Below are 22,916 nucleotides of genomic sequence, written 5' to 3'. Positions count from 1 at the left end.
TTCGTGTCACCTGATTGCAGGACATGTGACCGAGGTATCGCGTGTGATTGGTTGTGGAGCTGCTACGATCGTGCCCGGGCGATTTGTTTGAGCAACCCGAAACCGCTCCCGACATCACCGCCACGCAACTACACCACCGTTGCACCCGTCGCGTGGCCGCTTTGTCCATCGCATCCGAGCGAGTGGGTTGCGCAAGGAGGAAACTGACCGGTTTCGGGATCGGTGGGACCGATCGTCGCGGGTTTGAACAAAATGCGCCGCGCTTAAGCGATGGCGGAAACGCGTCGCTAAGAAATCTCCGAGCGGATCGTCGCTCGAAAGCCGAGGAGGCGGTCCCCACTGCTTGCAATCGTCGACGAACCGCTCGCAACCGGTTGCAGAAACGTCCGGACGTAAGCGACTGCATTGGCGCAACTGATCGCTCAGGCGTCGGCCCGGCTTCTCAAGGCCGCCGCTACACTAGGGGCAATTTTACGGCAATCGCCGGAGGCAATCGTCAGTTGCAACAGTTGCCGCTGCAGATTCTATGGCAAACAATTCTAGTTGCCCACACGTGGAACGAATCTGATCGCCGCTGCTGTTCCTGCCCCCTCTGGGATGGACAACTGGGATGATGGCAGCGTCCAATCGGATCACGGGTGGCAACGGTTGCTCTAAAATTGCCCACAATGTGGTCCCGGCCTTCAGAGCAGCGGCTCCCGATGGGTTCACAAAAAGCACTGGCATCATCGCGTCACGCCACGTGGCGTTGCACCGAGTGGCGTCACACCGAGCAGCGTCACACTGCCTGGCATCACACCACGTGACATCACACAGCCTGGCGTCACACCGAGTGGCGTCATGGTGGGAATGTTTTCAGTTAGGAATGTTCAGGAGTCTAACGCATCTACCGCACGTCGTCGTCGTCATCATCATCATCAATATTACGACAGGAGCTATTCGACATCGACTACTATATATATAATGCATATATAAAAACAATCATGAATAACAACGATCACTTAAAAAACGGCGGACGGACACGCCGCGGGGAAAGGTCTCACTCGCGGGGTCTCTGATCGGATCTCTCTCTCTTTCTCGCCGGCATGCACGCGTGCGCGGACCGGCGCCGCTGATTTCAGAGACAGGGTTCCACCCGTAGTCATCTCATGAACCCGCCATGAACAGCGCCACCTGCTCCCAGAAGAAACGTCGCCTCCCGCAGCATCCCTCGGCCGCTCGCGGGTGCGAGGCCGAGCGTCTGGGCCCCTGCCCCCCCGACGGCGGGCGGCGGTCGCGAGATGTCAAGATGTTTGATATGAACAGGGCCCTACATTAATGGCAATAATAATAATACTCATACCCGAACGGGCGATAAATGTATTGTCGCTGGTCAATATCAATAGAATACCAATTTTCTGGGTGGGGGTGGGCTGGGGGGCTGGCGGTTATTGCCACGATCACCCCCCCCCCCCTCGCGCCCTTCCCCTCCCACTTGGATATGCCCAGAGCGGAAGCTGAGAATTCAATTCTTCTCAGGGGGCATTGCTGGCGAGACCAGGAGAACTAGGATCCCACTTTTTTCTTTGCGTCTCAAATGTGGGTAAAACGAACGTACCGAGGGAGGGAGGGGGGGGCTACGCCGATGGTAACTTATGGAGGCATCTACAGGGTGCGAGCGCGCTGTTTTCAATCCGTACAATCGCCAAGGGGCAGCTGCGGCAGTGAGGAAATGTCGTCTCCCTCGCCTGGGTTCTATCCCGGATCCTGACAATGCCTGTACTGTGTCAGTGTTTGCAGTACCCGCGTTCTCTCTCTCTCTCTCCGGTCGCGTGAATTGTTCGGCGTTGCCCCCCCCCCGCTCCCAACCCCAACCATCCACATTGAGAATCAACGCGCGCTCAGATTATTAGGCTGCCGCTATAAATTATTCCCGTGCCGCACGATGACGATACCCGCCCCTTCGGCGATTGGTGACTACGACGAGGAGCCGTCATCGCGCGTGGCGAGGTCGTCTCTGAACGGCGGCTCACGGGCTCATTGGGCTTTACCTGGTTAAGAAGCCGAGCACTCCATTTGTATTTTCTCCGCGTGAATTCGATCGGAAACCCAGCGAATGGGAAGAGGAGGGGGAGGAATTGGGAGGGGGGGATGGAGGGGGGCTCAAGCCCCTCCCAGCCTCCCCCCCCGACTAAACCTCCCCACCCCCTCCTTCCACCCACACCGCGAGCTGTCGTGTTCTTCTACGTTTGGTCCCTAAACAGGGGTCTTATATCCCCACACTGGGGGGAAGGGGAGAGGGGGGATCTAAGGGAGAAGAGTTTAAAGGTTAGGACCAGTAGAAGGGGGTCAGGGTGACATCGTAAAAGGGGTGAAAGAACGGCGCGTGGCGGCGACAGGTGTTCACGGTCACCTGAGACGTGCACACACCTGCACAGGTGTATCGCACACCTGTAGGGCACCTGTACAGGTGCATCATGCACCTGTAGGGCACCTGCACAGGTGCATCGCACACCTGCAGGGCACCTGTACAGGTGCATCATACACCTGCAGGGCACCTGTACAGGTGCATCATGCACCTGTAGGGCACCTGTACAGGTGCATCGTACATCTGTAGGGCACCTACACAGGTGCATCATGCACCTGTAGGGCACCTGTGCACACACTTCGACACACGTGGGCATCTGTGTGTGCACAGAAACGAGAAACGATACGTACACCTGCACAGGCACACATACACTGACCTGTGCATGCACCCATATGCACACCTGCACAGGTACACATACACGCGCCTGTACGCACAGCTGCACGTACACCTGCACAGGTACCCATACACGCGCCTGTACGCACAGGTACACATACGCCTGCACAGGTACCCATACACGCGCCTGTACGCACAGGTACACATACACCTGCACAGGTACACATACACTGACCTGTGCGTGTACCCATATGCACACCTGCACAGGTACACATACACCTGCACAGGTACACATACACCTGCACAGGTACACATACACCTGCGCAGGTACATACACGCGCCTGTGTGTGCGACTTGCACGTGCCCGTATGTACACCTGTATTTACACCTACACCGACCCCACTCGGCTCACCGCTAACCCTCGCTCGATCGTCATGAAGTGCAACCTCACCGTTAGCCCCCTGCTCTCGTTACCGATCAGCAAGGGAATACGCAACGGGCCAAGGGGGTCCCCTCCCCCTGTTCGTCAAGGGGGTCCCCTGCGCGAGGTTCCCATCGCTAAAACCGCTGGGGTTTCCAAACCGAGCGGTATTTGTTGTTGTTGTTGTTTTTTCATTTTACTGGAATAAGCCTCTTTGTAATTAAACACAAGTTTCGGAGAGATCCTGCATATGCACCCATGGATTGTGTATCTGCTTTCCAAACGTGTGTTTGCCTTACTCGAACGTTGATGTGATTGATCATCTCCACTCGTAACGTTTCGCCGCCACCACTGCCACCGCATGGTGTTCGCTCTTCGCTCTCGTAGAGAGAAGGGGTGGCGGGGGGAGACTCAGATACGCCAGGAGGAGGAACCACAGCCGAGGAGCGGGGAGGCTGCAGCAGCAGTAACCACGGTGGCTAGGAGATGCTAACTACCTCGCCTGGTATACAGGAGGTCGTGGGTTCAATCCCGACCCTGACACCTGCTGTATATTTGGAGTTTGCGTGTCTCTCTCTCTCTCATCATCGTCACGATGGCTAGGAGATGTTAACTACCTCGCCTGGTATCCAGGAGGTCGTGGGTTCAATCCCAACCGTGACGCCTGCTGCTGTATATTTGGAGTTTGCGTGTCTCTCTCTCTCCCCGTGGTCGCGTGGATTTTTCTCCGGGTCCTCCGGTTTTTCCCTCCACATTTATACTCGACATGACGCGTTTAGAGTATTTGGCTGCGATACATTCTCACGCGATGATGATAAGCCACTTCGTTGAGCTATTATATTTTGAGAGCCGGGTCGCTTCTGAAAAAGAGCTATAGAGCTTACTTGAGCCTTAAATAAATAAAGTTTAGAAGAGTAGTTTAGCAGCCACGCGGGAGGAGCCAGCGCTACCAACAATTGCCGAATCCCTGCCGGTCCTCCACATACGAAGGTGTCATCGGCCAATGTATCAGTTGTTTATTATACACCACGTGGGAGGAGCACCCAGAGGTCAATCCACGCGTGCAAGGGGGCAACGCTCTATTCCACACAGATGAAACAGGCAGAGTCCATACTGTGCTGTACCGCCTTCTCCTGGCGAGCCATGATACGGCAACCTCCTCCACGACCACGGGAAAGTGGAGTTTCGCAACAACGTCAGTGTGTGTGTGTATGTGCGGCGATGCCCCAGCATCGGCTGCTGCTGCTGCCTCCCCGCACCGCTGGGTCACTACAGGCGGCCACGTGCAGCGACGTGGCCACCGTCACCGCCCGGCTAATTTAATCGGAAGCCGGTGGTTCGCCGGCAGGGCGAAGCGCACATGAACATTAGCAAATTGTCCTTTTATCCCTGGCTCTTTTTGCTCGTGTCTCTCCCAAGTGTGCGCGCGCGTGTTGGGGCAATAACGCATTGCACAATGCGAGCCCGGCTTCCTTTAGGGTGAGGGCACCGCCCCCCCACCCCGCCGCCCCGTCGTTACGGATGGATGGACGGAGGAGCCGGAGAACGCGCGAACCCCTTCCAACTCTCAGCCGGAGAGAGAGAAAGAGAGCGCCGGGAGCGTGGAGTGGCCCGCCTTGCCCCTGCCATCCCATTGGAAACCCCAGCGACTTCCCGCCGCTGCCTCCAATCTTTTAAACGGTGAAGGACAAAACACGAGCACACAAATACAGCTTGGGACGGGCGGTCTGGGGGGGGCGGGGTCGACTGCTCACCGTGCCAAACAATCACCAAGGTGGGGGACGCAGGGACGCGGTTGGGTGGGAGGGGGGGGCTACAGTTCAGGGGGGCTAAGAGAGGCGAGGGAGTCACGGACAGAGGTTATAGGGGCTTCAGGCTGGAGGCAGCCTGCTCGGGGCCTACACCTAGGAGCTAGGACTATCACTAGGGGCTACATCTGGGGGCCAGCCGCCCCCAGAATTAAAACAGACCTTGCGCCATTCCAGCCGCTGACCCCGGGGGGGGACCGGAGTCGGGCCCCGCCACCCTGGGCCCCCGCCGGGGCCCCCGCCGCTCACAGCGGGCTCTCCGTGTCGGCGCAGGCACCGCCGCCGACGCCGCCGCCGACGGCCACGGCCGCGGCCACGGCGGCGCCAGCGGCACCAGCGGCGTTGGCGGCGGCGTTGGCGGCGGGGGCGGCTGCCGCGGCGCCGTCCTCCCCGTTGCAGCGCCCGTTGGCGTCGCAGTCGCTGGCCGAGCGGCTCAGCTGCACTTGCACGGCGCCGGCCCTGGAGGCGCCCGGCACCGGCAGGTCCGGGCTGGGGGTCACCAGCTTCTGCAGCCGCTGCGGGCGCACGAGAGGGGCGGGTTAGTGGGGGGCGCCTGGACGGGGGTAGTGAGTGGGGTGGTGGTGGTGGTGGGGGTGGTAGTGGGGGTATTGGCTGATTAGATGATGGTAGTGGTGGTGGAATTGGGTGGGTAGATGGTAGTGCTGGTGGTAGTATTGGATATGATGATTATGGTGGTGGTTTTGAATGGGTTGATGATGGTGGGGGTGATGGTGGACGTGGAGGATGAGGTTAGAGGTCGGGTCACCAGCTTCTGGGGGGGGGGGGCAACACAACGGGTGACTGTGCAGCATTGTCGGTTGTAATGGCGGTTGTGATCGTGGTGGCGATGAGTGAGTGTGATGATTTTGTGTAATGAGTGTGATGATTGTAAAGAGTGTGATGGTTGTAGTAAGCGTTTAATGAGTGAGTGCGTTGTGAGTGATTGCGCTGTGAGTGAGTCGTGAGTGTAGTGTGATAATTGTAGTGAATGCGTTGTGAGTAGTGAGTGTATAAGTAGTGTGATAAATGCAATGAGTGTGTTGTGAGTGAGTGCGTAGTGTTTGAATGTGTAGTGAGGTAGTCGTGAGTGAATAACTAGTGTGATGATTGTAGTGAGTGCGTTGTGAGTCCGTGGTGAGTGAGTAGTGAGCGAATAGTGGGTGTGTTACTAGTGTGATGATTGTTGTGAGTGTGTATTGAGTGAGTAGCGAGTGCATAAGTGAGTGTGATGATTGCAGTGAGTGAGTAGTGAGTGAATGCGTAGTGAGTGAGTAGTGAGTGTATACCTCGTGTGATGATTGTTGTGAGTGTGTATTGAGTGAGTAGCGAGTGCATAAGTGAGTGTGATGATTGCAGTGAGTGAGTAGTGAGTGAATGCGTAGTGAGTGAGTAGTGAGTGTATACCTCGTGTGATGATTGTTGTGAGTGTGTATTGAGTGAGTAGCGAGTGCATAAGTGAGTGTGATGATTGCAGTGAGTGAGTAGTGAGTGAATGCGTAGTGAGTGAGTAGTGAGTTTTTAAGTAGTGTGATGATCGTAGTGAATGCGTAGTGAGTGAGTAACGAGCGGATACAACGCGTGTGACGATTGGAATGCGCGGGTTGCGAGTGCGTGTATCGAACGTATGCGACACAGTGGCAACGCGCATTCACGTCGTAACGCCGCTCGCCACGTGCACCACGAGAGCATTACGCGACAACTTCCACGTCGCGTTCGATCGTGTCGGCGACTCGCGCACCGATTTCGGTGTCGAGACGTCACCGGGGCAACGATCCGGCGATCCGCCTCGGTTCGCTACCCGAGGACGCCACCATCGCGTCGTCTGCCTCCGCGCGTGCGGAGAGCGCGCCCCTCTCCAGCGCTACCGCCGTGCTAACTTCTACGTAAATTGGTCTATGGGTCTCCCCGCGAGTCTACGGGAGAGAGAGAGAGGCAGAGGCAGGGCAGTTGTAGCCAGAGAAGCAGAGGGAGTCTGAATGGGGGGGTGGGGGGAGAGCACGGGCTGACTGCACCGCCTCATCCCTCCCGTGTCCACATCGCTGGCTCAGGCTGCCTCCACACAGCAGCAGCAGCAGCTGCAGCAGCAGCAGCTGCAGCAGCAACAGAGCGGCCGCACCGCACCGAGGAGCGTCTGCACTGCGCAGTCCGCAGCACCGTCGGGGGGGATCGATGTCGGAGGCGGAGACGCAACCGGCACCCACACGGCTACGACGTTCGCCTTGTCTCGCTCCTCCGCAACGCAACCGGTCGCCCACCACTCCCCCCCCCCTGCTCCCCCCTGCCCCCCCCCCTTGCCCCCCCCCGTGCCCCCCCCCATCGTGCCCCCCCCCCCATCGTACCCCCCCCACCACCCCCACTCTCAACTCCCTCTCCCTTCCGCCGACCGTCCCAGCGCCGTCGCCCCGTTGCCAGGGGCGGCCCGGTTGCCACGACAACCGCTGCCCGGTCGCCACGGCGACCGCTGCCCGGTTGCCGGGGTGATGGTGGAGGGGGGAGGAGGAGGGAGGAGGTTGTGGGTTCATCTACCTCCCTGAAGGTGCCTGTGGTGGTGAGCAGCTTGTATCCGCCGCCGATTGGAATGCAGATCATGGAGGACAGCGCCAGCATCCAGCCGATGCCGTAGCCCCAGTCGGGGTAGGTGTAGGTCTTGTTGTACGTCAGCGGTTGGTACTTGATGAGAGAGAAGAGGAAGATGCTCTGTGGGAGATACGGCCGGTAGCGGGAGGGAGGGGCACGTCATCATTATTATTATTTAGTTGTTATTATTTATTATTTAAATATTTAGTCGGGGGCGACCAGGGTGCGCGAAGTGAAACATACGTGTCGATCGCATGACGATGCGTGTACCGCCATACAAAGACAAAGATCCCCCGTATAGCCTTTGACAGGCTGTCGGGGCAAGTGCTATTAGCGAGTAGCACCTGTAAGGGCCGGCACGGCGCACCAGGGGGTGGTGTGGCCGACACCAGGCAGCCAATACGTGCACGCATACGTAGAGACAAAGATCCCCCGTATAGTATTTTACAGGCTGTCGGGGCAAGTGTTGCTAGCTAATAGGTGACCTTTCGGGCAATGGCTCTTGTTCAGAACACAGATAGGCCAAGGAGGTATCACCAAACGATGTATTCGTATGGACATATGTTGAACTTCTTTCGCACCGTACGTAGCCAACAGCGTTAATCGGAGGTGCAGGGGAAGGACAACAAACTAAATGCAAACATCAGTTGTAAAGCAATGAGCTTCCAATCTATATTTTTAAAATGCATAGCTCCAGTGGCTTCCTAATATCAGAAGGAAGAGCATTCCAGACGGCCGCAGAAGCGCGTCTGAAAGCACGCGATGCAGTTACCAGCCCCCTACTGAGCATCTGTGAATAAAATGAAATCACCAAAATTAAAACTGGCACGGCGCACGAAGGTGTGGTGCGGACGGGACACCGTCCCCCTGCCTTTGTCTCCCCCATTGCTGATTTTTTTCACACCGCACCAGGTGCTCATTTATGGCTGAGTCGACCTAGGTGAGGTTACAACACTGGTTCAGATAATCGCCACTGGCGCTGGCCATGAGCGGGAATCCATTGCGGGTCAACGGGTTCGTGGCGCAGCGCCCTGACTTCTGCGCTACCACTCCCCCAACACTTGCATGCTCAAACATACACACAAAGACAAAGATCCCCCGTATAGCCTTAACAGAATATTGGGGCAAGTCCGATGAAAGCTGACACGGCACACAACTGGGTGAGTGGACAACACCATGTCCGGTGATCTTTGTCTCCTTCATGGCGATGTATACACACCGCACCAGGCACTCATTTGAGGCTGAGACGACCCAGGGGAGGTGCAGGATCGATTCAGAGAATCGACACTGGTGTTGGTTGTGAGAAGGAATCAAACTCGGGTCGCTGGGTTCGTAGTGCTGCGCACTAACCGCTACACTACCACTCCCCCAACCATCACTACCACCAACAACAACAACCGACATTCGCTACTAAGTGGCGGTGACATCACCACGGTGCTTGCGCCAGGCTATGTGCACGTTGAGGCCACGTGAAGTGTCGAACGCTCGCTGGCAGGAGGTCATGGGGCAGACCCAGGTGCCACGGGTCGACTGACTGGCCGATGCACCACCTGTGCCTCCTACTCTGCCAACTCGCTGTGCTTTAGCCATCCCGCACTCCGCTCGTTGTTGTGAGCGTTGCTCTTCCGCCCTCCGTTGTTGTTGGAGGGCGACTGCCTCCAACTGCCCAGTAGCAGCGTCCTTCACGAGCCTCCTCCACAGAGGCCGATCTTGGCACCTCTAGTACAGTCATCGGCAAGTCCACTCAGCTCCACATCCTGCTGTACCACATCACTCCATCTCTTCTCTAGCCCGTGTCGCACCCATTTAGCCCCGTCTATCCGGCCGAACAAAAGCTGTTTAGGCATGCGGTGGCTGGGCATGCGGGCTACATGACCCAGCCAATACCCCCACGACCACCACCATCATCTACCCATCCAATACCCCCATCACCACCATCATCACAACCATCTACCCACCCAATAACCCCACCACTACCATCTACCCACCCAATAACCCCACCACCACCATCACCACCACCATCTACCCACCCGCTCAATGTAGTGTCCGCTGTTAATTGGACGGTGCGTAGTATCTGCACGGTTAATCCGCACCACCGCCGACACTTTCGCCACCGCCGCAGTAATTACCAGGGCGGCCACGAGATACGAAACCGTGAACGTCTGCAAGAAGCGGCGAACGCGCAAATATGATTCGTGGGTCATGAGTACGCACCTCCGATTAGCACGGTTTTACTAAGTACGGCGCGAAAGACGTTCAGCATACGAACATCCGTGAGGAATTTGAGTTAAGCCTCGTGATAGCCAACACCATCACCACACTGTGCTGTGCCATCACGACACCTTCACCAATCCATCACTGGACCATCACCAATCCATCGCCATGCCATCACCAATCCATCACTCACTGGACCATCACCACACCATAAAACGGCTGTCTAAATTGAAAACGAATTTCTTTAGAACTGCTTTCTGTGTTCAGTTTTGTTGTCCTTCCCCCGCACCTTCGATGAGTACGGTTGGCTACGTACGGCGCGAAAGAAGTTCAGCATACATGCAGACACCAATCAATCGCCACTCTGCCAACACCATCAGCACGCCTTCACACATCGATCACCGGACCATCACCACGACGTTTAACCCTGGCCCTTAATCTCACCGCGCAGATGCCAGGGGTCACGTACATCCAGCACCACTTAATGAGAGGGAACGGCCGGTATCCAATCATATCCTCGATGTTGTCGTAGAATCTGTCCCCTCCTGCACTCGCACACAAAGACAAAGGTAGCCCCTGTAGCCCACGCATGTTGCTGGGGCAAGTGCTGATTCAAAGTAGCACCCTATGAAGGCGTGGGTGGCCAGAACCACGCCCGACCGCCTTTGTCTCCCCAGTGTTGATGTTTACACACCGCACCACACGCACACAAATATTCCCCCGTATAGACTTTAACAGGCTGTAGGGGCAAGCGCGGTGAGCGAGCACTTCTCTCCACTCTTCTCTGTTCAGCACACCCAGACACAGCACACAGATACAGCACACACACAGCACACACACACAGCACACACACAGCACACATACACAGCACACACACAGCACACACACAGCACACACACAGCACACACAGCACAGCACACACACAGACACAGCACACACACAGACACAGCACACACAAACACAGCACACACACATCACTTACATTTAACTTAGCCACTTATTGACATAACCACTTCTTAACTCAGCCACTTATTAACTTAGCCACGTAATAGCTTAGACACTTCATAACTTAGCCACTTCATAACATAATCACTTCTTAACTTTGCCACGTCCTAACGCAGCCACTTAATTGTCATCGATGTGAAACGCTGTAAGATTCGATGCCAGGCGACTTGCGAGCTGTAATTAGTGCCATTTGTATTATTCGCTTCGGTTTCTGTCGTATCCACTGCTGCTGCTGTTGCGCTTGGCACTGCTGACGCCGCGAGAAAGAACGATCCTAGGGGGACCCCCCACCCCCCACGAAATATTGCTGACCATCACAAAAAGGGAGTCCCCTAAGTCATTGCTCCCCCCCCCCCAACTCCCCACCAGCCTCCCTCCCCATTCATTAATCACGCACACATTGTGAGTGAATCAGGTAGCAGAGAGGGATGGGAGGTTGGGGGGGGCATTGGTGGCTGGTGGGAATTGGGGGGGCATTGGTGGTTGGTGGGAATGGGGGGGGGCAATGGTGGCTGGTGGGAATTGGGGGGGGCATTGGTGGCTGGTGGGAATTGGGGGGGGGGCATTGGTGGCTGGTGGGAATTGGGGGGGGCATTGGTGGCTGGTGGGAATTGGGGGGGGGGGCATTGGTGGTTGGTGGAAATTGGGGGGGGGCATTGGTGGCTGGTGGGAATTGGGGGGGGGGGCATTGGTCGCTGGTGGGAATTGGGGGGGGCATTGGTGGCTGGTGGGAATTGGGGGGGGGCATTGGTGGCTGGTGGGAATTGGGGGAGGGGGCATTGGTGGCTGGTGGGAATTGGGGGGGGGCAATGGTGGCTGGTGGAAATTGGGGGTCAAAGCGTAGGGGGGAAGGGGGCTGTAGCAGGGAGCAGTGCTGGGCTCTGACCCCTCCCCTTTCTCCCCTGTGGGTGGGTAGGTGAGTGGGTAGGAGAATTCGCGAATGGGTGAGTGGTTGAGTGAGTGGTTGAGTGAGTGGTTGAGTGGGTGAGAGCGTGGTTGTGTGGGTGGGTGGGTGAGTGAGTGAGTGAGCGGGTGGGTGAGTGGTTGAGTGGGTAGGTAAATTAGTGGTTGAGTGAGTGAGTGCTTGGGAGAGTGAGTTGGTGAGTGGGTGAGTGAGTGGTTGAGTGAGTGAGTATATGAGTGAGTGAGTGGTTGAGTGAGTGAGTGGTTGAGTGAGTGAGTGGTTGAGTGAGTGAGTGGTTGAGTGAGTGAGTGGTTGAGTGAGTGAGTGGTTGAGTGAGTGAGTGGTTGAGTGAGTGAGTGGATGAATGGGTGAGTGGATGAGTGAGTGGGTGAGTGAGTGGGTGAGTGAGTGAGTTGGTGAGTGAGCAGGTGAGTAAGCGGGTGAGTGAGTTGGTGAGTGAGCAGGTGAGTAAGCGGGTGAGTGAGTGGGTGAGTGAGCGGGCAAGTGCCTTCACCGTATATCCATCCGATGCAGATGGACTCAAAGACAGCAACGAAGAGCAGACACATGCCACTGGCCGCGTAGTAGTCGAACAGCTGGAAGATGTACATCCCTCCCTACAACGTCACCAACGTCAACAACAACATCAACAACATCACCATCAACAACGTCATCAACAGCATCAACTTCACCACAACCATCAACGTCATCAACATTAACAACATATAAATGTTGTCCTTCCCCCACACCTCCGATTAGCATGGTTGACTAGGCACAATGCGAAAGATGTTCAACATTCTTACATACATCACCATAACCATCAATATCACCATCAACATCACCATCAACGTCATCAATATCACCATCAACATCACCGTCATCAACATCACCGCCATCAACTCAACATAAAGATCAACAATATCACCACCATTAATACACGTGCACACACATAGACGTAGAGATGTGTGTACACACAAAGACAAAGATCCCCCGTATAGCCTTAACAGACTGTTGGGGCAAGTGCTCCTACAGTCACACGTACATTACTTTGTATTATTAACATTATTACCCTTACACTATGAGACCTCCTTTACCAGTGGCAAAATATAATAATAGGTTTTTACCCTTTCATCTGGCGTCATCTGGTCCAACACCAATGGAGACTAGGCTCTAAGAAAAGCTGTCTCGGGTGTGGACCAATCAACTTCAAGGACAGTGCATATCATTATCATCACCAGAGTTGCTTTTTTTTGTTTGCATTTTGACTGCTTGTGTTGTGGTTATTGCAAACATGATGCCTTGTATAAAGGTGTCAGTTTTTGTACCAGTTGAAAGGGTAAAAACATATTACTAATATTACCCTTGTTCACACACTCACCGAGTCTCCAGACCCGTTTTCAGGACGGTCCTGCCAAGATTGTCGCAGTAGGGGGATCTATGATGTTGTTGCTGTGTGAAGCCAATTGAGTGATTTGCGGGCAATTTTTCAGCATTGAGACGTTTGGCCAATATTAGTTCCACTGTGGGTGTGGGTTTGGCTATGAGAGGAAACCGGTGAACCTGGAGGAAACCCATGCAGAACAGGGGGAGAATATACACACTCCAAAGATCCATTAAGGGGCCGTCCATATATGACGTCACACGATTTTGGACGATTTTTGACCCCCCCCCCTCGTCACACGGCGTCACAAAAAGTCAGAACCCCCCTCAAATATGATGTCACAAAGCTCTACCCCCCCCTCAAAAAAATAAAACATGCTTCAAATCGCTTTCAACTATTGTCATTGTAGTGCATACTTAATGTGGCGCTGCACTCTGATGTTGTAAGAGAAAACATTTATTAAAAAGTCTATTTAATTAAGTAGAACGTGTTGTCTATATTTATTTAAAGCTGCGCATTTTGATGTGACGTCATATTTCTCAACCCTCCCCCCCCCTCGTCACACATCGTCACAAATGTCTGACCCCCCCCCCCCTTCCCTAGGTGCGTGACGTCTTTTATGGACGGCCCCTAACAGACTGTTGAGGCAAAGTGCTGTTAGCGAGCACCTATGAAGGCCGGCACGGCACACGAGGGGGTGGGTGACGACCACAATGCTCGGCCGCCTTTGTCTCCCCAGTGGCGATTTTCACACCGCACCAGGTACTCATTGGAGGCTGAGTCGACCTAGGGGAGGCCCTGAACCGATTCAGATAATCGTCACCGGTGTTGGCCGTGAGCGGGAACCGAACGCGGGTCGCCGGGTTCATAGAGCAGCATAGCGCTAACCACTGCGCCACCGCTCCCCACTCCACATACTCCGTAGGCCAGGTATTGCCACGATGCCACCCTGGCTGCTATAAAGATGCAAGTCTACGCACGTGTGCATATATGTAGATCTAGACCAAGATCCCCACTGTAGCATAGCGCTAACCACTGCGCCACCGCTCCCCACTCCACATACTCCGTAGGCCAGGTATTGCCACGATGCCACCCTGGCTGCTATAAAGATGCAAGTCTACGCACGTGTGCATATATGTAGATCTAGACCAAGATCCCCACTGTAGTCTCAACAGCCTCTTGAGGAAAGTGCTGCTGGTGAAGATTGTGGTATGGGCAGAACCATGTCTGTCAGCCTTTGTCTCCCCAATGCCCATGTTTATTTTGCACACCGGGCACTCATTTGAGGGCCGAGTCGACCTAGGGGAGGCCCAGGACCGGTTCAGGTAATTGTCACCGGTGTATTGGCTGCGAGCGAAAATCGAACTCGGGTCGCCGGCTTCGTAGCGCAGGGCGCTAACCGTTGCGCCACCGCTCCCCACGATGCACACGTGCACACAAACCAACACACGGACAACGTGCACGCGTCCAGCATTGGCGGTCAGTCGCCTCCTCGTCGCTCTTCTATCGCTACTACAACCACGGTGACGACCATTCCCGTGAACTTAACACGTTGAGTCCTCGACCACCACCACACTGCAGGTCACAACAACGCACTCGCCCACTCGTTCAATCGCACACTCACTCACTTGCCCACTCACTCTCTAACAAAGACAAAGAGCACCATTGGAACCTCATTTTCCATTAATGCTTACCCCGAGCTCTCATACTCTGATGGTGCATTGTCTTTGAGTTGTGCGCCTTTTGGCGTCATCTGGTCCAACCCATGTGAGACTAGGCTCTAAGGAAATCTGTCTCGGGTGTGGACCAATCAACTTCAAGGACAGTGCATACATTATCAGATTTATGTTTTTTGTTTGCATTATGGTTGCAGGTATTGTGGTCTATGCAAACATGACTCCTTGTAAAAGAGGTGTCAGTTTTGTTGCCAGATAGAAGGGTAAAAAACAATTATCAAAGACAAAGAGATCCCCCGTATGTGCGACGTGCCGGCCTTCGTAGGCGCCGCTCGCTTCACGGCGCTTGCCCCAACAAGCGCGTTGAGGCTGCGCAGGGAATCTTTGTCTGGGTGCGCGTGCGTACCTCCGTGAGCATGATGAGGCCGAGGAAGAAGGAGATGATGGACACGCACAGGATGAGCAGCTCGCGTCTGCGGCCGAAGCGGAACGTCTTGGGGTACATGTCCACCATGGCCGTCACCAGGCTCTCCACGCACACGAACTGGGGGGGGGGGGGGGGGGCACGGGGGAACGCACGGATGTGGAGGAGACACGTGGACACGGGAGGGGGGCGAGACGTGGAGTTGGAGGGGACACGGGAAAAGGGTGACAGGGTGAGACACGTGGGGGGGGGGGGGGGGGTGGAGCAGGGGGTTAGAGGGGACAGGGTGAGGCACGGGGATAGAGGGGTAGAGGCATGGGGGGGTTGGACTGGGTGCAGGAGAGAAGGGGGCACGGGGACAAGAGGGGCAGCAGGGAGGATAGAGAGAGGGACAGGCCGGGCGCGTGTGACGTCTCGGTGGTGCACGACGTGACGCGCGCGGGGCGGTGATGTCGGCGGCAAATTTTCTCTCATTCCTTTATTTTGTTTGCTCATTCGAATAATTGCACCTGGGCGAATATTCACCACGGCGACGCCCCTAGCTCACCACGGCGGGCCGGCACGCCGCTTACCCACCTGGCTGTCGAGGCCCAGGAATATTAGCATGAGGAAGAAGAGTGACGCCCAGAGCGGGGCGAGGGGCATCATGGAGACAGCACGCGGGTAGGCGATGAACGCCAGGCCGGGACCTGGGGAGACACGCGGCCAGGGAGACACCGAGCGTGGCGAGTTTACGTTTGTTGTGTGGTCGCTTGTTTGTCTCCTGTGATATGCGCCGCGTCCCTCCGAAGGTCAGGCGTCTGTTGTACGTACGTACGTTGAACTTCTTTCGCGCCGTACGTAGCCAACCACGATAATCGGAGGTGTGGGGGAAGGAAAACAAACTAAACACAAACGTCAGTTCTCAAGAAATTAGTCTTCAATCGAGATGATTTAAAAGTGCATAGCACCCCGGTGGGCTTCCTAATATCGGAAAGGAAGAGCGTTCCAGACGGCCGCAGAAGCCCGTCTGAAAGCGCCACGCGATGCGGTGACCATCTTTGTTCGATGGCTTAGCCGAAAGCTGCTGCTGCGAGGATTACCGGAGTTCGCGTGACGATGGTTTATGCTCCTTGACAAAATCAGCGTTGTGTGTAATGAGTGCGACCTGTTCCTGGACTGATCGGACTGTTGCCGCCGTGCAGCACCCAAGCTTTGGGACAACGCTTTTCCTTTGCTAATTATCAGACGCTCAGAGTCGATGGAGCTATTTAAGTCCCATCTTCTAAACTCACCTCTTTAAACTGGCCTCTACCCCCTCCCCAGCCTAGGTCTGGCCATACATCCTGGTTCTGAGCGAGTGGGTGAGTGGATGAGTGAGGGGGTGAGTGGGTGACCCGGAGAAAAATCCACGCAACCCACGGGCAGAATATGCAAACTCCAAATATAGAAGCGTAAGGGTCGGGATCTAACCCACGACCTCCTGTATGCCAGGCGAGGTAGTTAACATCTCCTAGCCACCGTGGCACCCTTTAATATTGTTGGTTCCCTCGAATGCGATCGCTATTCAGTATCCGCAATGTTGTTATTCGCCGCTGTAACTTCCTATTTTTTGTCACCAAGCGTCTCCGCTGCTTTACGACATTCTTTCATAAAGCAGCTGACGGCTAAATGCTTCTTACCCACATCAACAAATACAATCAATGAGACGCCGTGGGTGGGAGACACGCGGAAGCAGGGGACACTGAGAATGGGAGACATGGTGATGGGAGATACGGGGAGTGGGAGACACAGGAGGCAGGAGACAGAGGAGGTGGGAGACACAGGAAGTGGAAAATACAGAGATGGGAGACACGGGAGCTGGGAGACATGGGAGGAGAGAGACACGGGAGCTGAGAGACACGGGAGGAGGGAGACACGGGAGGAGGGAGACACGGGAGGTGGGAGACACGGGAGGTGGGAGACACGGCAGGAGGGACACACGGGAGGAGGGAGACACGGGGAGGAGGTAGACACGGGAGGAGGGAGACACGGAAGCTGGGAGACACGGGAGGAGGGAGACACGGGGAGGAGGGAGACACGGGAGCTGGGAGACACGAGAGGAGGGAGACACGGGAGGAGGGAGACACGGGAGGAGGGAGACACGGGAGGAGGGAGACACGGGAGGAGGGAGACACGGGAGGAGGGAGACACGGGAGACACGGGAGGAGGGAGACACGGGAGCTGGGGGACGCGGGAGGAGGGAGACACAGGAGGAGGGAGACGCGGCAGGAGGGAGATGCGGGAGGAGGGAGACACGGGAGGAGGGAGACACGGGAGACACGGGAGGAGGGAGACACGGGAGCTGGGGGACGCGGGAGGAGGGAGACACAGGAGGAGGGAGACGCGGCAGGAGGGAGATGCGGGAGGAGGGAGACACGGGGAGGAGGGAGACACGGGAGGTGGGGGACGCGGGAGGAGGGAGACGCGGGAGGAGGGAGACGCGGCAGGAGGGAGATGCGGGAGGAGGGAGACACGGGAGGTGGGAGACACGGGAGGTGGGAGACACGGGAGGAGGGAGACACGGGGAGGAGGGAGACACGGGGAGGAGGGAGACACGGGGAGGAGGGAGACACGGGGAGGAGGGAGACACGGGGAGGTGGGAGACACGGGAGGAGGGAGACACGGGAGGAGGGAGACACGGGAGCTGGGAGACACGGGAGCTGGGAAACTCCAGCACCATTTCATCTCCTCAAAGCCGTCAGGGACCGAGCGCTTGGTTGACAATAACTTCCGTCACAAATGTAGTCAGCAAAGTGCTAACGCTGCTGCCCCCTTAACCCGCACGACCCCCCCCCCCCCACCCTGAACCCACCTGACTCTGCGACCTCGGCGATGTTGACCCCCTGCTCGAGTGCCATGAAGCCGAGCACGGAGAAGATGGCGAAGCCAGCGATGAAGCTCGTGCCGCTGTTCAGGCAGCACAGCATCACGCAGTCCCTGCAGGGGGGGGGGGGGGGTCACGGGTCAGAGGTCAAAATCCACGACGATGAAAGGGGGGGGGGGTCAAGGGTCAGTACCACGAGGATTCAGGGGTCAGAAGCACGAGGAGTCAAGAGGACACAGCCACTCGAATCAGAGGTCAGGGGTCATTAACAAGGAGTCAGCTGTCAGTACCATAAGCGGTCAGGGGTCAGTATCAAACAAGCCAGGGTCGTGTGTCAAGGGAATGTCTTTGTGTGCGTATGATTGTGTTGTCCAAGTGTGTGTACGTGTGTGGGGAACGGTAGCGTGGTGGTTACAGTGCGCTGACCCAACCAGGGGGCCCAAGTTTGATTCCCGCTCACGGCCGACACCAGTGAAGATTATCTAATACTGTCCTGGGCATCCCCTAGGTCGACTCGGCCTAAAATGAGTGCCCGGTGTGGTTTGTAAACAGCACCGCTCGGTAAATAAAGATGCTGCCCACGTCACACGCTCGTGTACTGTGCCACCCTTAATAGTCTGTTGAAGCTATACGGGGGATCTTTGTCTTTTTCTAGCCGTGTGAGACAAATGGGGAAACGTGGCGCGGTGGTGAGCACACTGCGCTTCGAACTCGGCAGACCTGAGTTCGATGCCCGTCCAGGGCTGAGATCTTATCGGCAGCAAGCGATATCTGAACCGGCCCTGAAGCCTACCTCTAGGTCAACCCAGCCTTAAAATGAGTACCTGGTGTAAAGCATCAGCACTGGAGAGACAAAGGCGTCTGGGCATGTCACTGACCACACCACCCCCCTCGTGTGCCGTGCCAGCCTACATAGGTGCTCTCTGACAGAACTTCCCCCAACAGTCCTGTAAGGCTACACGGGGGGATGTTTGTCTTTGAGTGTCCCGTGACCTCTTGACGAAGAGTCACTCACACTCCACGTGACGGCCTCAAGGTGCAACTAGCCTGGCACAAGCGCCGTGGTGACGTCACCGCCACTCGGTGGCGAAACTGAGCCGCGCCGTTTCTGCTGTTGTACAGGCGTGCCTCTAGGCCGACTCAGCCTGAAATTCATCGCGCACCTGTAGCAGTTGTTGTTGTAGTTGTTGTAGCTCCCCAAGGCGGTGAGGCATCCCAGGCAGATGGCGTAGGAGAAGAAGATTTGAGTCCCTGCGTCAACCCACACCTGCGAGAGACACGCGGATAGCCTACACAGACCGTTGGGACAAGTGCTGTTATTGAGTCCTTGTTAAGGCTGCAGTGCCAGGCGAGGGAGTGGGTGGCTGGTACCACGCCCGGCCGCCTTTGTCTGCGAGTTGTTCCACCTAGGGGAGGTCCAGGACCGGTTCAAATAATCGCCACCGATGTTGGCCCGTGAGCGGGAATCCAACTCGGATCGTCGGGTTCGACGTGCAGCACGCCAACCACTGCACCACCGCTCTCCGTAGCAGACAGACACGGTAGCACGCAAAGCGACACACACGCGCAGCGTAATGCCACGCTTGCGTCTCTCTCGTTGCTGTGGCCAATTATTCAGTGAAGAACGGAGACGATTAGAATTATCGACAAGCGGCGACGGGGTGGCGAGATATGGACCTCCGCTGTTAGCGACCGACAGCCCAGACACCCGGGGGGTCGATAGCAGATGTGGCGCGTGAACATGGGGAGCTGAGGAGGTCCGTGGCTTGAGGAGTGGCTGGGTGGGTCGGTGGGTGACTGGGTGGGTGGGTAGGTGGCTGGGTGGGTGGGTGGCTGGGTGGGTGGGTGGCTGGGTGGGTAGGTGGCTGGGTAGCTGGGTGGGTAGGTGGCTGGGTGGGTAGGTGGCTGGGTGCGTAGGTGGCTGGGTGGGTGGGTGGGAAGGTGGCTGGGTGGGTGGGTGGCTGAGTGGGTGGGTGGGTGGGTGGCTGGGTGGGTGGGTGACTGGGTGGGTAGCTGCCCGGGTGGATGGCTGGGTGGGTGGGTGGCTGAGTGGGTGTGCGGGTGGTTGGCTGGGCGACTGGGTAGTTGGCTGGATGGCTGGCTGGGTAGCTGGGTGACTGGTGGCTTGGTGACTGCGTGACGAGGACGCTGCGTGTTTGGGTGGGAGGCTATCAGTCATCACACCTGAAGACTTTTTCAGAGTTAGTCAACAAAATTATGGCCGAGAGTCGCAAAATCATAGTGAAGTGCGTGATGGAAAGTGGGTTGAATTGATGGAGGAAGCAATGGCAATTATTATTCCACGTATTTACTCAGGAAAGCCTGCGTCTAAAGAGCCTTATTCAGGAGGGTCCCTGCCAAGTTTTCGCAGTAGCAAGGCGTAGGGCCAATGTCGTCACTGGCATCATCCAAACGAGTCCTTTGCAGGTAATTCTTCATCATGAGGATGTTTTGGCCCAAAAATCAGTGACATTCTATGTTTTTTTATAACTATGGGAGGAAGCCGGAGAGCCTGGAGGAGCCCATGAGGGGAGAGAATACAAACTCCCACACACTCACTCTCAATCTACACCACAGAGGAGAGAGAATACAAACTCCACACACTCACTCTCAATCTACACCACAGAGGAGAGAGAGAATACAAACTCCACACACTCACTCTCAATCTACACCACAGAGGAGAGAGAATACAAACTCCACACACTCACTCTCAATCTACACCACAGAGGAGAGAGAGAGAATACAAACTCCACACACTCACTCTCAATCTACACCACAGAGGAGAGAGAATACAACTCTGCACAGAATGGGGCCCGAGTCTCGAATCGAACCCAGGTGCCTTTTTTGCTCTTCGGCGCGAGTGTTTACCACCGTGATGATGCCACCCGGCCGTCATGGAGGTAGTGATGGAGATGGTGATGGAGGAGGGGGGGGGGGTGATGGGGGGGGGTGATGGGGGGGGGGGGTGATGGGGGCGGGGTGATGGGGGGGGGGTGATGGGGGGGTGAGGGGGGGGTGATGGGGGGGGGTGATGGGGGGGTGATGGGGGGGTGGATGGGGGGGGTGTGATGGGGGGGGTGAGGGGGGGTGAGTGAGGGGGGGGGGGTGGGGTGAGGTCGCATGCTCCCCCTCCCGCCTCCCCCCTCTCCCTCCCCCTCCCCTCTCCCCCACCCTCCCCCCCTCTCCCCTCCCTCTCTCCCCTCTTCCCCTCCCCTCCCCCTCTTCCCCTCCCTCCCCTCTCCCTGTCCCCCTCCCTCTCTCCCACTCCTCCTCCCCTCCCTCCCCTCTCCCCTCCCTCCCCTCCCCCTCTCCCCTCCCTCTCCCTGTCCCCCTCCCTCCCCCTCTCCCCCCCCTCTCCCCTCCCTCCCCTCCCCCCTCCTCCCCCTCTCTCTCCCCCTCCCTCCCCTCCCCTCCCCTCTCCCCTCTCCCCTCCCTCCCCCTCTTCCCTCCTCATCCTACCCTCCGTCTCCCCCTCTCCATCCTCCCCCTCGTCTCCCCAGCCCTCCCTTTGTCTCCTTGTCAAGTCCCTCTCGCTCCTCGAGTCATTACTGCAATCGCAGTGGGGACGTCAACGTCGTCGTCGTCTCCGTCTCAGCTGCGGGCTCGGGGGAGCAGGGGGGGGGGTGGAGACGACGGGGGGAGGGGGGGGGAGGGGGGAGTGGGGAGTACCCCCCCCCACCCGCCCTCCTCTCATCACGTGACTCGCCAACATCAATTTCACGGCACCCCGCGTTGCCTAGGGGGTGGGGAGGTGGGGGTGTGGGGGATAAGGGGGAGGGGCTCCTCCCCTTCTAATGCCCCCCCTCCTGCCCGTTATGTAAGGAGGAAGCCGCCGTGGTGGGGGGGGGAGCAAAAGTGGAGCCTCATGCCCTAAACGCTACCTCCTCCATCTCATTATCATCAGCCTCCCTCCTCCTCAACTTCCTTCTCCTCGCCATCATTATCCTCAATAGCCTCAGCCTTCTCATAGACCCCAGAGAAAACCCGCCTCGTAACACGACGGGGTCACACTCGAAGCTCCCCACAGATGGATTCAAGAATCCACTGCCGTGTTGGCAGAGGATGCCTTCGTTAGGCAATGGATTGACCACGGCTGATGATAATGGAGACACGTGTGTATTGTATTTAGCTTTGAGGTGTGGGTGCACTGCCGGTGCTGAACAGATAACCTGGTGTGTGAAAGTGAGTGTGAATGAGAGTGTGAGTATGTAAGAGTGTGTGTGTGTATGTGAGAGTGTGTGTATGTGATATTTTCAACGTGGTCTAATGGAACATCTTCGCTGGTTAGAAACATTTAGGCTGGCCTGCCTACGATCCATCCTGGGTTTTACCAGGCTGGATTGTGTGAGGAGCTCACAAATCCTTGAAAGATCTGGACAAAGTCGCATCGGTGAGCTCCTCCGGCAGGCAAGGCTGCGTTGCTGGGTCCTGTAGCCCGCATGCCCAGCCACCGCATGCCTAAACAGCTTTTGTTAGGCCGGATCGAGGGGGCTAAACGGGCGCGCACAGGCTAGAGAAGAGATGGAGTGATGTGGTACAAGAGGAGATGGAGCTGAGTGGACTTGCCGATGACTGGTACCAGCGGTGTCAATATCGGCCTCTGTGGAGGAGGCTCGTGAAGGACGCTACTGGGCAGTTGGAGGCAGTCGCCCTCCTACAACAACGGAGGGCGGAGGAGCGACGCTCACAACAACAAGCGGAGCGCCGGGTGGCTAAAGCACAGCAAGTTGGCACAGTAGAGGGCACAGGTGGTGCATCAGCCAGTCGTCTCGGTCATCTCAGTCAGTCGACCCGTGGCACCTGGGTCTGCCCCGTGACCTCCTGCCAGCGGGCGTTCGACACTTCACGTGGCCTCAAGGTGCACTTGGCCTGGCACAAGCGTCGTGGGTGACGTCACCGCCACTTAGTGGCGAATGGCGGTTATTGTTGTGTATGTGAGAGTGTGAGTATGAGTGTGTATGTGAGAGTGTGTGTATGTGAG

General features: G+C 56.7%; 1 protein-coding gene across 1 annotated transcript in view; it reads right to left on the bottom strand.

The window, feature by feature from the left end:
- Window positions 1–2,135: 2,135 nt before the first annotated feature.
- The window catches only part of LOC144731160 (sodium- and chloride-dependent GABA transporter 3-like), a 25,587-nt gene continuing 4,806 nt past the window's right edge, over window positions 2,136–22,916 (bottom strand). Inside the window, exons 2-9 of the mRNA XM_078612125.1 lie at window positions 19,099–19,202; window positions 17,924–18,048; window positions 15,667–15,779; window positions 15,073–15,210; window positions 12,124–12,226; window positions 10,145–10,245; window positions 7,436–7,606; window positions 2,136–5,424 (exon numbers count right to left, since the gene is read on the bottom strand). Coding sequence (XP_078468251.1) covers window positions 5,155–5,424; window positions 7,436–7,606; window positions 10,145–10,245; window positions 12,124–12,226; window positions 15,073–15,210; window positions 15,667–15,779; window positions 17,924–18,048; window positions 19,099–19,202 — 1,125 coding nt within the window. The 3' untranslated portion in view covers window positions 2,136–5,154. The remainder of the gene's footprint in view (window positions 5,425–7,435; window positions 7,607–10,144; window positions 10,246–12,123; window positions 12,227–15,072; window positions 15,211–15,666; window positions 15,780–17,923; window positions 18,049–19,098; window positions 19,203–22,916) is intronic.

The sequence above is a fragment of the Lampetra planeri genome, chromosome 38, assembly GCF_965212315.1.
Source record: "Lampetra planeri chromosome 38, kcLamPlan1.2.h2, whole genome shotgun sequence".
Lineage (NCBI taxonomy): Eukaryota > Metazoa > Chordata > Hyperoartia > Petromyzontiformes > Petromyzontidae > Lampetra > Lampetra planeri.
This window is presented reverse-complemented; position numbering and strand designations above follow the sequence as displayed.